The sequence below is a fragment of the Bufo bufo genome, chromosome 4 (assembly GCF_905171765.1).
Source record: "Bufo bufo chromosome 4, aBufBuf1.1, whole genome shotgun sequence".
Lineage (NCBI taxonomy): Eukaryota > Metazoa > Chordata > Amphibia > Anura > Bufonidae > Bufo > Bufo bufo.
In genome coordinates, this window is record NC_053392.1 from 90,709,719 (window position 1) to 90,725,262 (window position 15,544).

Below are 15,544 nucleotides of genomic sequence, written 5' to 3' on the forward strand. Positions count from 1 at the left end.
AACCTATCGCTGACCCTGTTCTGCCTGGGGTCAGAAGGTCGCAGCGGATGGCTACTCACTGAGTTACTCAAGAGACCGCTCTGTGACCTAGTGGTGGGAATAGATTCTGGTCCACGTTTTCCTGCTTAGGTTTGCGATCCTTTTTGTCCCATTTAGAAATCTGTAGCTTTTCCTTTCAGCTGTCCTCTGCCAGCCACTCCCAGCTACTATATATTCTCCCTTTCTGCTTCCCGTGTTGCCAGATATAGACCTTCTTTCCAGATCTTCTATTCTGACCTCTGGTGGAGTTGCTGTGGAGCTGTTGGAACTGGTGATGTCGGTTTTCCAGTTCTCTCCTGTTTGTTGTCTTTGGGGATTGTTTGTGGTGTTTGTCCTTTCCCTGTTGTTACCCTAGGTGTCAGTGGTGAGTACTAGTGCTCCCACCGCCCTATTCACTACCTAGGGCTTATTTCAGGGTAAGCCAGGGACGAGGCATGTGATCGGCGTACGGGTTAGCAGTCCGTCTAGGGACATCTGAGCAGCCAGGGGCCAGTGCTAGGTGAGTTAGGGGTCACCACTTCTCCCTCTCCCTAGTGAAAGGGTACTCACCTTCCCTCCCCTCTGCGCCGCACGTCTGTTACCTTCCTAATCAGACGTGATAGGGCCTGAGGAAATGGTGCAAGACTAGTCATAAATTATACAGCGACAAAATCCTGTGCGGTTCTACTCAACAGGCCATACACATGAGATATTTATCTTCATACCATTGGCAGGTCAAGATAAATTTGGTGAGATTTTTTTCTGATGTCCCTAAAACTGGCCATACACATTAGAATAATGTTGGCCGAACCTGCTGTTCTAATTTATGTGTACGTAGGAGGAAAGAAGAATCAAACAGATGGCTTTTAACCACTTCATTATCAGAGTGTTTACCCCCTTCCTTAGGGTACTTTCACACTTGCGGCAGAGTGATCCGGCAAGCAGTTCCGTCACCAGAACTGCCTGCCGGATCCGGCAATCTGCATGCAAACGGACAGCATTTGTAGACGGATCCGGATCAGTCTCACAAATGCATTGCAAGAACGGATCCGTCTGTCCGTTTGTCATATGGACAAACGGATCAGTTACAATTTTTTTTCACATTTTTAAAGGTATACGCAGACCGGAAGGACGGATCCGGCATTGCTGTATTTTTAATGCCAGATCCGGCATTAATACATTCCTATGTGAAAAAAAAATGCCAGATACGGCATTCAGGCAAGTGTTCCGTTTTTTGGGCCGGAGATAAAACCGCAGCATGCTGCAGTATTATCTCCGTCCGGAACCATCAAAAAGACTGAACTGAAGACATCCTGAATGGATTGCTCTCTATTCAGAATGCATGGGGGTAAAACTGATCAGTTCTTTTCCGGTATAGAGCCCCTAGGATGGAACTCAATGCCGGAAAAGAAAAACGCTAGTGTGAAAGTACCCTTACCAGGCCAATTTTTCAATTTTACAAATGGGCGTATCTAAATGCAAATAACTATTTAATTTCTGAGCCAACCTACATGTATTTGAAATTATTTTTCCAGGACACATTTGACTTTTATTTTGTGCCATTAGATGACAGATATAATGCTTATACAGTATATATACACACACACACATACTGTATATATGGTGTTTAGGGAATATTTAAGGAATTGCAATTTGTGCAATTTACTTAAAGGCTGGGCCCACCGCAAGAACTGAAATAAGTGGAGCGCATTATAGATTTTGAAGGTCTATTTTCAATTTCTGGTTTTATGGCACTATACTGCCAAAACAGATGTTGTACAGAGCCAAAAGATTAGAAACACCTTCATAGTAACTTTTTTTAAAATGTAGTATTTATCTTGGGGGAATTTGGACATTTTGTGCAGAAAAATGCCACAAAATTTGGATTCACTGAACTATTTTTCACATTCACCATGTGGCCTTGAAACATGCCTTATCACACATTTACATACTTCTGCAATTTGCAATAAAACCCTATACAGTGGGGGAAATAATTATTTGACCCCTCACTGATTTTGTAAGTTTGTCCAATGACAAAGAAATGAAAAGTCTCAGAACAGTATCATTTCAATGGTAGGTTTATTGTAACAGTGGCAGATAGCACATCAAAAGGAAAATCGAAAAAATAACTTTAAATAAAAGATAGCAACTGATTTGCATTTCATTGAGTGAAATAAGTATTTGAACCCTCTAACAAAAAAAGACTTAATACTTGGTGGAAAAACCCTTGTTTGCAAGCACAGAGGTCAAACGTTTCTTGTAATTGATGACCAAGTTTGCGCACATTTTAGGAGGAATGTTGGTCCACTCCTCTTTGCAGATCATCTCTAAATCCCTATGGTTTCGAGGCTGTCTCTGTGCAACTCTGAGCTTGAGCTCCCTCCATAGGTTTTCGATTGGATTAAGGTCCGGAGACTGACTAGGCCACTCCATGACCTTAATGTGCTTCTTCTTGAGCCACTCCTTTGTTGCCTTTGCTGTATGTTTTGGGTCATTGTCGTGCTGGAACACCCATCCACGACCCATTTTCAGTTTCCTGGCAGAGGGAAGGAGGTTGTCGCTCAGGATTTCACGATACATGGCTCCGTCCATTTTCCCGTTTATGCGAATAAGTTGTCCTGTGCCCTTAGCAGAAAAACACCCCCAAAGCAAAATGTTTCCACCCCCATGCTTGACGGTGGGGACGGTGTTTTGGGGGTCATAGGCAGCATTTTTCTTCCTCCAAACACAGCGAGTTGAGTTAATGCCAAAGAGCTCTATTTTGGTCTCATCAGACCACAGCACCTTCTCCCAGTCACTCTCTGAATCATTCAGGTGTTCATTGGCAAACTTCAGACGGGCCTGCACATGTGCCTTCCTGAGCAGGGGGACCTTGCGAGCCCTGCAGGATTTTAATCCATTGCGGTGTAATGTGTTTCCAATGGTTTTCTTGGTGACTGTGGTCCCTGCTAATTTGAGGTCATTAACTAACTCCTCCCGTGTAGTTCTAGGATGCTTTTTCACCTTTCTCAGAACCATTGACACCCCACGAGGTGAGATCTTGCGTGGAGCCCCAGAGCGAGGTCGATTGATGGTCATTTTGTGCTCCTTCCATTTTCGAACAATCGCACCAACAGTTGTCACCTTCTCTCCCAGCTTCTTGCTAATGGTTTTGTAGCCCATTCCAGCCTTGTGCAGGTCTACAATTTTGTCTCTGACATCCTTGGACAGCTCTTTGGTCTTTCCCATGTTGGAGAGTTTGGAGTCTGCTTGATTGGTTGATTGATTCTGTGGACAGGTGTCTTTTATACAGGTGACTAGTTAAGACAGGTGTCCTTAATGAGGGTGACTAATTGAGTAGAAGTGTCTAACCACTCTGTGGGAGCCAGAACTCTTAATGGTTGGTAGGGGTTCAAATACTTATTTCACTCAATGAAATGCAAATCAGTTGCTATCTTTTATTTAAAGTTATTTTTTCGATTTTCCTTTTGATGTGCTATCTGCCACTGTTACAATAAACCTACCATTGAAATGATACTGTTCTGAGACTTTATTTCTTTGTCATTGGACAAACTTACAAAATCAGTGAGGGGTCAAATAATTATTTCCCCCACTGTATGTAGTTTTACATCTTGTTTGGGCTCACCACAATAATTCACATGACTGGGTGGTATTTTGGAGGCCTGTTTTTCTATTCCTGGTTTCATGGCACCATACTACCAGAACAGATGTTGTGCAGTACCAAAACATTAAAAATACCCACAAAATGACTACTTTTTAAAATGTTGACCCTCTAAGGTTTTCATCTTGGGGAAATTTGGACATTTTAATCTTTTGGCTTTTTCCTATAGTATGGAAGCCCGACCACCACTGCTGGATTGCCGGGTAGTCGCAACCATGGAAACGAGCAGTGTAGAATGTGATGGAAAAATTAATCCAGCCAGAAAAGAAGGCAATATGGACAATCACAATACATTAGTAAGTGCCTTGAATTAACTTCCTCTACATGATAAATGCCATTTGCTGAAGAGAGACAGACCTTTTAATCTGTATTGTTGTAAATATATATTTTCCAAAAGGGGTGTTTAAGCCTTCAGTATTGATTCGCCATCACATAATTGCTAATCAGCGCCAGTTATTAGGAAGAGACACGCTTGTCTCCAGTGTACTGACTATGGCTAATTATGATATTAGACTTTACACTAGTATAGCCAGGCTCAAAAGATGCAAATATGAAAGATGAAAGGGCAGGAATAACAAGGAAACTAGAACTAAATGGTGAAAAATGCTGTAGAAAACCAGAAGATGACAGATGAATATGAGATGTAAGCACAACACATGGTAAAATAATAAAACTAAACACACACATTTTTTATATATATATATATATATATATATATATATAGATAGATAGATATAAATATAAACTATGCTGTAAACTGTGAGTACAGGACAAAGGTCCATCCATCACATCCCACACAGATGGATAACCTTTTACAGAAATTGCCGGGGCAGGAATCCTCCCTTGCCACTAAAGTAGTGTACTGTATACGGTAATATTTATTTATTACCGTCCCCTAGAAGCAATGGTCAGCACCCAATCAGATTCCTCCTCTCACTTTTTAAAGGCCATTTGGAAAATAAAAACAGCGACCTCATAGGTTGCCAGGGGCAACTACTCCACTTTTCCTTTGCACCAGTTCTGGTAAAACTTCTTGTTTGTATTATTTTAGTAATAATGTGAACTAGGCCTAAAAATGGAATATAATATACACAGCTGCCAACAGCCTTGTTTTTTTTTACAGGACTGTCTTGCGAACTGAACAACCAAACAGATCGAGTTAATCCAAATTTGCATTAAAAGTTGTATCGCCGGCATTTTGGGGACAATCTTGAGCAGAACACGGGTGTTTGGCAGTTTTTCCCTAACTATAAATCATGCTTACCATCCAAACTACTAAAGGGAAACTTCCATCAGACAGGGATATTTTTTTTAATTAAAAAAATCATTTATTTATTTTTTAGAATTTTTGGCTGTTTTTCCTTTCTATTTCGTAAGCACTATACCACTGAAACTTAAAGGAAAACTGTAATTATTTTTCTGCCAGTTAAAACCAGCCACAAAACATATCCTTTTTTTCAATTTTTTTTATTATTTTCTGATCACAGTTTTTTTATTCTATTATCTGAACATGACTATGGCTTGTCTGATCATTTAAACAACTGTTATACAGCAGCCACATGGGCCATAGACAATGGACAGGAGGGGACCTCATTGACTTCTATGGGAGAGTTTTATAGGCATGCTCGGTGACCTGTGCAGCGGTCATTGTACAAGGACGGAGTAGATAAGCTTGCCTGTAATGATAAAAGTAAAATGATCTATACACACAAAAAATGGTGTTCATTAATAGGCTTAGTGGCCATGGTGAAAACTGCAAAATTTATGGTTTTTCTTTAAATATAGATATTGACATAGAAAATTAAAAATATCATCAAAAATTCTTTAAAACTATGTTTAAGGCCTCATGCACACAACCGTTCCGTTTTTTGCAGAACGGAATGGGTGGCCCATTGCAGAAATGCCTATTCTTGTCCGCAAAACAGACAAGAATAGGACATGCTATATTTTTTTTGCAGGGCCACGGAACGCAGCAGCGGATGCGGACAGCACACGGAGTGCTGTCCGCATCTTTTGCGGCCCCATTGAAGAGAATGGGTCCGCACCCGAGCTGCAAAAAATGCGGCTTGGATGCGGACCACAACGGTCGTGTGCATGAGGCCTAACACAAATGGTTATTTTCTCATGACATTTCCGGCTTTAAATACAAATATTGTCCTTCTTCAGCAGTCAGCACACAGATAAAACTCCTATATAATGAGGGAAAGATGTTATCTACAAGGTGATCCTCGGTGTTATCTACAAGGTGATAAAAGTAGGTGTAGAATTGGGATGACAGTATGACATCTGTATTGTTCTCTTGATAAGCCTAGATAACCACGGCCACAGAAGGGGATTGCACTTATCAGTGTAAGGTGTGATGATTTAATTGAGTCAATGATCACTAATGCCATCACTCGTACATTCAGAATCACTGTTTGCCAGCAGCAGAGGCTGTTTAGAAGGCACGATCTGCTGCCCACAAATGATAATTCAGGTGACCGCACCAACGATCTATTACAGGATCAATGAGTGCTTTGCTTGTTCATCGGGTAATTGGCAGCCCCTTTCAACGTGCCGATTATAGCTAATGAGCATCCATAGAAATGCTTGCTAGCAATAATGTGCCCGAATATTGGGAAGTGTAAAGAGGCCTTAACAGACCTCTCAAAGTGGCCACTAGGGATCGACCGATTATCAGTTTGGCCGATATTATCGGCCGATATTGAGGATTTTGAACGTTATCGGTATCGGCATCTATTTTGCCGATATACCGATAACGTATGGGGAACACAGAACGCGCTGCTCTCAGCGCGTTCTGTGTTCCCTCCGCAGCACAGGGGAGAAGGAAGCAGTGTCTCCTCCCCCTGTGCTGCTGCTGCCGCTGCCGCCAACGACAGAAGAGAAGACAAGAGGAGGGGAGGGGCTGTGGCCGCTGCGCCACCAATGAAGATAAGCCTTTCATTCATTCATATACAGGAGGCGGGAGCTGGCTGCAGAATCATATAGCCGGCTCCCGGCCTCTATGAGCGATAGCCGCGGTAGTTAACTCCTCAGGTGCCGCGGATCGCAGCTACCGCTCATAGAGGTCGGAAGCCGGCTATGGGATTCTGCAGCCAGCTCCCGCGTCCTGTATATGAATGAGAGACTTATCTTCATTGGTGGCGCAGTGCGCCCCCCCCCCCCCCCCAAGCCCCCCAGTATTAATCATTGGTGGCGCAGTGCGCCCCCACCCCAATCCCGGCCAATAGTAAAAACATTGGTGGCGCAGTGCGCCCCCCCCACCCAGTATTACTCATTGGTGGCAGTGGCCACAGGATCCCCTCTCCCCTGCTCCTCCGATCGGAGCCCCAGCTGTGTAAGCCTGGGGCTCCGATCGGTTACCATGGCAGCCAGGACGCTATTGAAGCCCTGGCTGCCATGGTAAGCTCCATGCTGCTGTGTGCACAAAGCACAGAGCAGCAGGGACAGTGTGAGATCCTATTCACCCTGATAGAGATCTATCAGGGGGAATAGGACAAGGGTTCTAGTCCCTAAGGGGGCTAAAAGTTAGTAAAAAAACAACACAAAAATATTAAGTATAAATGAAAAAGACTTATAAACAAAAAAATACACATTAACAATAAACATATAAATTTTCAGCAGATTTGTGTAGGAATTTTTATTTTTTCTCAAAAATGAAAATTCCCAGAATATCGGTATAAATTATCGGCTATCGGCATCGGCCCTAAAAAATCAATATCGGTCGATCCCTAGTGGCCACCCACATTGGTGATCATACTTACCTGGTCTCAACCACTAGGTTTGGTCTCCATCGCTCCACAGCCAGCTCAGCATCTCCCTGCTGCGGTAAAATCAACATTGGGGAGGGTTTACACATGGCTGTTGCAGCCAATAGCTGGACGCAGTGGTACGTTTCTCCCCTTGCAGCACCTGTCTGAAGGACCAATTTCAATAAGGTCCGTAAAAAGGCAAAAAATCTGACATGTCCTATTTTATGACGCCGCTATTCACGTGGCCGTTAAAAAAACGGCCATGTGAATAGCCCCGACGAATGACCAAAATTGGTTGTAAAAATAAAGGAGGGATCCAAAATCGATCATCACACATCGTTTGAATGTCTGGTGAACGTCAGGGCCTGGATGTTGTTCTCCATGTCAGACTATTTACATAAGCCATTGTTATAACGAGAGCAGTGACATTCCCCTTCATGTAAAGAAATAATGCAAGGAAATATATGCATACCAGTGTACAGAAAATGCATTGGCATTGTGATATCGTGGTCATTTGTTCCACTGGATACTCTCCAAGGCAAAGTTTGCAGGAAACCAGTGGGTCTAAAGCCAAATCCCACGTAGGCCGGTATCTTGCTGTAGTCATGGCAGGTTAATCTGAAAGAAACGTAAGGAAAAAAAACTTAAACATTTAAAGGGATTACCCCATGAATAATGTAAAAAATGAAAATCAGACATCACATAGTACATGACAGTCTCTTTCTACCAAAGCTAGAACCAGCCCTGTACCTCACATGGATCCAGAGATCTCCCCATCCAATGCTCTGCTAGATTCATATCAAGCTGACAGCTCAAGGGGAGTGTCTTTTCTGCTGCAGCTCAGGGGGCGTGTCCATGCTCCCCCTATCACAGCTCAGGAGGCGTGTCCTTTCTGCTGCAGCTAAGGGGGCGTGTCCATGCTCTCTCTATCACAGCTCAGGAGGCAGTTGAAGGATGAAACTGAGCATGTGCGGCCATCTCAGTGAGCAGGACAAAGAAAGAAGAAAAAGGACAAGCAGCAGGTGGCGCTATACAGATACATTTTATTGAATAACTCAGTGGCTATGCAAAAATTTTAATTACATGCAATTACAAAAGTATTCAGATCCAGGTGCTGGTTTGAAAACTGTAGAATATTTCTCGTGGGACAACCCCTTTAATTGAAATAAGAAACCAAATATATATGGGCAGCAAAGTATACACAATCTGTACTGCTGCTGTCCCAGCCCAAGCCTTAAATATTCAACAGCATTACAGCAGCTATGTGTTTATACCAGTATACATAAGGTATACAGAGGGATGGCTTACTGAGGGTGAAAATGTGGGGTCGAAATAATGGAAAAATTATAATATCATTCAAGTATAGAGTTGTTACCAATATAATATAGGCCAAAAAATCAACAGGCGTCCCATCATCGCTCCTGCATACAAGTAACTAGGTCTGTATGATGCATGAATTTCCATTGTCGGCAAAAATTTTACCAAATTTAATCAAAAAGGTGCATGTGGCAAAGTTCTCTTTTTTACACCAACTCAATGCAGATGCACATTTAAACCAATTTTATTCATGCCAAAAAATGATGCACATCTTTAATAAATTTGGCACAATTTAGGATTTCCGCCTAAACTGTTCAAAGCAGGGCTGTGGAGTCGGAGACAATTTTGGGTACCTGGAGTCGGAGTTGGCAAAAAATGAACCGACCCCAACTCTTACTAGATTTAAATTGGAATAAAAAAGCAAGTTTAAATGTCCCAATTCACAAAAAGTTATAGTTAATTACCGTATTTTTCGCCCTATAAGACGCACCTGCCCATAAGACGCACCTAGGTTTTTGAGGAGAAAAATAAGAAAAAAAAAAATTTGAACCAAAAGGTGTGCTTTTGAACTAATGGTGGTCTGTGGGTGGCACTATTATGGGGGCATCTGTGGGTGGCACTATTATGGGGGCATCTGTGGGTGGCATCTGTGGATGACACATATATAGCATCTTATCTTACGTGTCATCCACAGATCCCCCCCCCCCCCCATAACAGTGTCCCTGTGTAGTGAATGGGGGCCGGCATCTGTTTCTGTAATGGCAGCGGGGCCCGGTGCCTGCTTCATTCATAAAGTGGGCAGAGCAGGCGCGTGACGTAGTGAGCTACGCTACGAGCGCCCACTCGGCCTCCTGACTGCCAATAAGTTAGTAGTAAGTAGTACAGCGCTAGATTTAAGATGATTGGAATACTTTAACAATACCCACAAGTTAGATATGATTACCGTATACTACAGTGAGCAGGGCCCGGTGTAGTAGAATACAGTGACTGCACCGGGCCCCGCTGCCATTACAGAAACAGATGCCGGCCCCCAGCCCCTCCTCCCTCTCAGCCTATTCACCGGACGGTCGCAGTATTCACCCCCATAAGACGCACTGATATTTTCCCCCAACTTTTACGAAAAATACGGTACTTCTCTACTGTAAGAATAAAGGCCAATGCATGCAGTGCGTCACGTTACTGCAAAACGAACACGTTAAGTGACCATGAAGAAGCCTGCTTTTCATATGCTTCACTATATGGCACGCAACGCACAGTTAAGGAGCGGCAATACTTATACTTTCCATTGTGTTGTGTTCCACTGTTACAGGGAACGCAACGCCCATGGTTAACCTAGCCTCTCACTGATAACTGATCAAGTAGATATGTTTTTTTGCAGGACTAGAGACACTTGTATAAGTGAAGGGAATGGATAGTCAATAGTTCAAGACTGAAGCTGTAAACCATTTGAAAAACCGCTGTCATTCAGCTAAGGCTATAAAAACTTGTAAACTCAGATTGTTAGCTTAAACTTTAAACATGACTATGGGATTCTACGAGGGAAATCATGTTTTACAATAAATGCCCCTTCCCCTGCCCCGTCCTGGATCCCCCCACTGCCCGATCTTCAGCAGAAGATCAGCACACAAAGGAGAAGGCAGCAGCTTCCTGGCCAGTAGTTCTGTGGTAATGACTTGTATGTTGCCTTTCTTTCCTTCAAGGAATGTATAAAATGTCAGGTAAGTCCCACCTCTGGGGCCTGCTCCTATTGTGTCTAAAGAAGGAGGCACGTGCCGAGCCACCCTCCAATCACAACTATAAGACTTCTGAAAATAGGTGAGCGCACTCGCAGTGAACAGAGGAGATTTACCACGTTGGCATTTTCTGTATGATAAATTTGTTAACACTCACTTTACATGGTAGACACTTCTCTCTTCGTTAAAGGTGTTTTCTGAAACTTTTATACTGAAAGACCTATTCTCAGGATAGATCCATCAGTATCTGATTGGTTAGGGTCTGACAACCGGGACCCCCGTCGATAAGCTGTTTAAGAAGGCACCGACGCTTGCAGCAGCGCCGTGGCCTTCTCACAGCTCACCAAGCACAGCGCCATGTATTGTACAGTGGCTGTGCTTGGTATTGCAGCTCAGCGCCATAGACTTCTACGGCACCTGGGCCATATGACTGATGAATATGATGTCACTCGGCGTAGGGAAAGCTGTGAGAAGGCGACGGCACTTATAGGAGCACCAGGGCCTTTTCAAACAGCTAATCAGCAGACGTCTCAGTTGTCGGACCCCCTCACTGATCAGATACTGATTGATGACCTATCCAGACGATAGGTCATAAATTACAAAAGTCTCAGAAAACTCCTTTAAGCCTTTTCATTGGTAGCATACTGTGCACAAATATATTGTCACGGCGGGGAGTGGGGGAAACCCCCCACTGTGCGGTGTAAAAGGGGATCAGCCTGGCCAAAAGGAGCAGGTCACCTCCTACCGCGTCCCTAATCCTCTCCTCACCGTATGAGCGGACCCCGATGGTAGGACAACTCATACACAGGATTCCTAGAGACCCTAAGTCACTCTGGTAATCCCTCACCAAAGAGCAGGGAAGAGACGACCTGTTCATCCCAGTCATGGAGGCCAGGCTGCAAGGAGATGGCAGGTAAGCGAAACTAATAACACACTTACCTGCCACAGACACACTGACTGGAACCCGTGCACAAGTGCTGGTGTCCACACCAACATTAAAGGACACAGCACACACCACAAACCACACAGGGACCCAGGAGACCCATAGCTGCAATAAACGTAAGACACCATAAGAACATCAATGACCACAAGGGTGGCCCTCACTGGAAAGATGGTAAAGCCAGGAGCAGTGAAGAACCACCAGCACACACCAAGCCTGGAGGAACACTCAGCTTCAGGCATCCAGCGGAGGCTAAATAGCCCAAGCAGCCACACCCACAAACACAAACCCAGTGTTCACAAAACACTAGGAAGGGAGTTAACCCTTCCAACACCAGACAGAGGAAGGAAGCCACTTAAAGGGGAAGTGCACACACAAGCAAACTAAACGACACGTTACCACCGGCAACAGCATGCGTGGCAACCATGTCACGGCATTCACCCAGAAGGCCAAGACACTGCCACCGCATGCTCTCACAGCAACACGTTGCCGCGGGCAACCGCAAGTGTGGCAAGTGTCACAGCGTACACCATAGGCCGTGACATATATTGTGCCAAAAACATCCCCCATTAATACATCCTAAGGATAGGTCATCTATATCTAAAGCCTAGACAGCTCCTTTCATTTTTCTATACAACGGCTTTGTGGCTGCAATCACCTCCTGTCCTCATGTGGTGGGATACCTACAAATCAGCAAGTCATCAGTGACCCCTTTTATGGAATAAGGTACCCCAAACGCAGGCCACTCTGGCTTGGGCCAAGGCATGTAGATATGGAACTAGGGCATCAAGTTGAATCTTTGCCCTGAGTGATGGAAGACGTAAGTAGGCCTCCTAGGTAGGGCTCTATTCTTCATAGTGGACAACCTTAAAAAGTGGTCTTCTGTTCTTCTTCCAGATCCCCCGTCAAACAGCGGATCAGGCCGCTGTAAACTACAGTATGTTCAGGTGACAAATAGTCATCCATGTAATAGAAGGTCAGCTTGAGTCTACGAAAACAAGAGCTGCTTGTGGCTTTCCATTCCGGCTAACAGAAGGGGGTCCTGAATGAGGAACCTGGGTTGTATGGGCTGCCTTCATAAGACACCAGGCCTTTAATAAAACAGCATTGATCATGGGAGCACCAAGAGTAATTCAGAGAAGTTATATATTGTCTTGAGATCCTACAGAGATCAGGTACAGAGAGCACCAGGAGCTCAAGTGAGCAGAGCTTCCTATCTGTGATGGAAAATTATGTAACGTATAGCAACACTGGGCCATGCGGTGACATTATTATTATTTTCCTAGGTAACGGAGGAATGGTTACCGACATCCATCTGTGTTTTCTAATTCCCACATTAAGTCCGGGCTGGCCGCCTAGCAAAGACTACTGGGAAAGAAGATACAAAGGCTTTTTGTAAGGGAAACAGTTGCTGCAGCAATAGCGGAGCAGTACAACAGGCTTTATTATCCCCATGTTACATAATGTATCCGTACACGTCCATCCAGAAATACTAGAGATCACATTGCAGAGGTTAGCTAGACATGGAAAGTATGTTTAAAGTCTCATGCACATGACCGTATATTTTTTTCGCATCCAATCCACATTCATTTCAATGGGGCTGCAAAAAATACACCATGTGCTGTCCACATCCATATGTCCTTTCTGCCGGCCCGCAAAAAAGACAGAACATGCCCTATACTTGTTCGTTTTTCGAACAAGTAGTGAAAATGTCTACAAAAGTGGTGGTATGGATAGAAGGGGTTAAAATCCAACCTGTTGAACTTTTGCTTCATCCAAATGTAGGTGTTCGGTGAAAGTCAAGCCCTCCCCATACACATCATCATAAAAGTTTATTTTCTGCACTTCGGAAATACGCATTATACTAAGACAGGTATGTTTTGCATTGTGTTAGGCAGCACTATGTAGCCCTGGACTGGGTTACATATAGTTAGATTTGCTGACAGAGTCCCTTTAAGGGTTATTCCAATTTCAAAAAGTGACGGCATATCGCTAGGATCCGACCTCAGGAACCTGCACCGATACAGCACAGCGGCGCCTTGGCCACCCACTGTGAATGTGTCCGGCTGCAGATCCTTGCACCACCAGGTGAGGCCAGGAGCGCTCCTGTGCAGGGACAAACAGTAAAGGGCATACAGCACTAAATCAATTTCAAATTCATTCTCAGGATCAGGGGGTGGGGGCATGGGTGTTTAGTAGAGACTGGACCCCTACAGATCATGAAGTGATGGTGCATCCTAGCAGTATGCCATCATATTATGAGATGAGAATAACCCTCTAACGTCAATCACTATCTATCTATTAGGACCTATGAACATCAGCATGATCACGTATTACATGGTCGCCCATTGATTTCCGCGTCCCCTATGTAATGCTAGATTACCCCTGCAGGGGAAATGTGAAGGTGCCATCAGCCCCTCCGTATGATAACTACAAGTTACTGTATGACATCTAGCAGCTGCATTAGGAAAGGAAGATATTCCCTAAAAGGACAACTTGTTATCGAGATCAACCCTGTCAAACCAGGTATACTACATGGTAGGGCTGATCCTGCTGATTAAAATGATACCATTCTTGTGAAAATCGGTTGCTGTGTTAATAAAAAAATAATTATATTCTTGATTCAGATGAGAGCTTCAGGGCACCTAGGGGTGTGGCCAGCACTGGAACGCTGAGGTTCACTGAGGGGTGTGGTCAGCACTGGAACGCTGAGGTTCACTGAGGGGTGTGGTCAGCACTGGAACGCTGAGGTTCACTGAGGGGTGTGGCCAGCACTGGAACGCTGAGGTTCACTGAGGGGTGTGGTCAGCACTGGAACGCTGAGGTTCACTGAGGGGTGTGGTCAGCACTGGAACGCTGAGGTTCACTGAGGGGTGTGGCCAGCACTGGAACGCTGAGGTTCACTGAGGGGTGTGGCCAGCACTGGAAAGCTGAGACTAGGCCCCGCCCCTCAGTATAGTGAAGCCCTCATCTGCACAAGGAATAGAAATGATTTTTCTCTAGAATGCCACAATCAATTTTCACAAGACAGGTATCATTTTAATCAGCAGGATCAACTCTACCAGGCGTTATTAATAGGGTTGATTCTGCCGATAAGTCTCTTTAAGGACTAGTCCATGGAAGAGGGATAGAGATATGCAGGTGAGGGAAATCGTTCATGTGATACATGCGCTCAGCTATCTAGATCACAGCCCTGCCGGTTCAATATAAATGGGCTCATTGTTATGTGGCAAAATTATAAATATGTTTTACATGGAACTTACTGGAAACTTTCCATTGACGTGTATTACAGATGCATCATTGTGTGCAGCAGCAGAGTATCAGCGTCACTCACATACCCCACGACCCATCACTTTAGGAGTCAGCGGTTCTAGCAGTGCTCCTCATTGACTCCATGGCTTTCTTTGTTTTGACACACACACCCATGTAATTCTGAAGAGGCTTAATTGTCTTTCATAAGGATCTGTCCTTGAAATTCTATTTAACATACACGAGTACAATAGCGATGACTTGTGTAGATGTTCACAACATCTACATAGACGAATGAGGCATATACCACATACAAGCCAGCTCGTTCCTACGTACAGCAGTGCCTAGTGACGCACAGCCCTTATCCCTCTAGTGCGGTACTGAGGAGTACAGGACTGCTGCAGCAAATTGCTGGCGGCAGCGATGACCTACTCCCCTTGCATCACGTTTCCGTCGTCAACAGGGTGTTGATATCAACGGACCAGGGTGATAAAGAGCAGACCTGGTAGCAATAGAGACCAAACCCAGCAGTGGGGACCAGGTAAGTATGATCACCACTGCGGGTCGGCCACTCCATGAGTTCTGATATAATACTGGGTAATTCCTAAAAGGGGTTTTCCAAGATATTTTGACTGATGATCTATCCTTTGGATAGGTCATCAGTATCTGATAGCTGGGGGTCTGAGACTTGGAACCCTGGCCGATTAGGTGATTGAGAAGGCACCGGCGCTCGTAGTAGTGCCGTGGCCTTCCCACAGCTTTGCCTAGGACTCAGTGATGGCTAACCTCCGGCACTCCAGCTGTGGTGAAACTACAACTCCCAGCATGCTCCATTCATTTCTAAGGAGTTCTGAGAACAGCCAAGCAAGTGTGC

At 44.5% G+C, this 15,544-nt stretch overlaps 1 protein-coding gene across 3 annotated transcripts in view; it reads right to left on the minus strand.

Annotated features, from left to right (window-relative positions):
- Window positions 1-15,544, minus strand: part of RNF144A (ring finger protein 144A) — a 63,189-nt gene that overhangs the window by 33,520 nt on the left and 14,125 nt on the right. The window contains exons 1-2 of one of the 3 annotated variants that reach the window (XM_040427520.1): window positions 14,685-14,777; window positions 7,904-8,049 (exon numbers count right to left, since the gene is read on the minus strand). In XM_040427520.1, coding sequence (XP_040283454.1) covers window positions 7,904-8,038 — 135 coding nt within the window. In that variant the 5' untranslated portion in view covers window positions 8,039-8,049; window positions 14,685-14,777. Of the gene's footprint in view, window positions 1-7,903; window positions 8,051-14,684; window positions 14,778-15,544 lie in introns of those variants that run through there. The other 2 variants (XM_040427518.1, XM_040427519.1) reach the window with 2 other exon arrangements.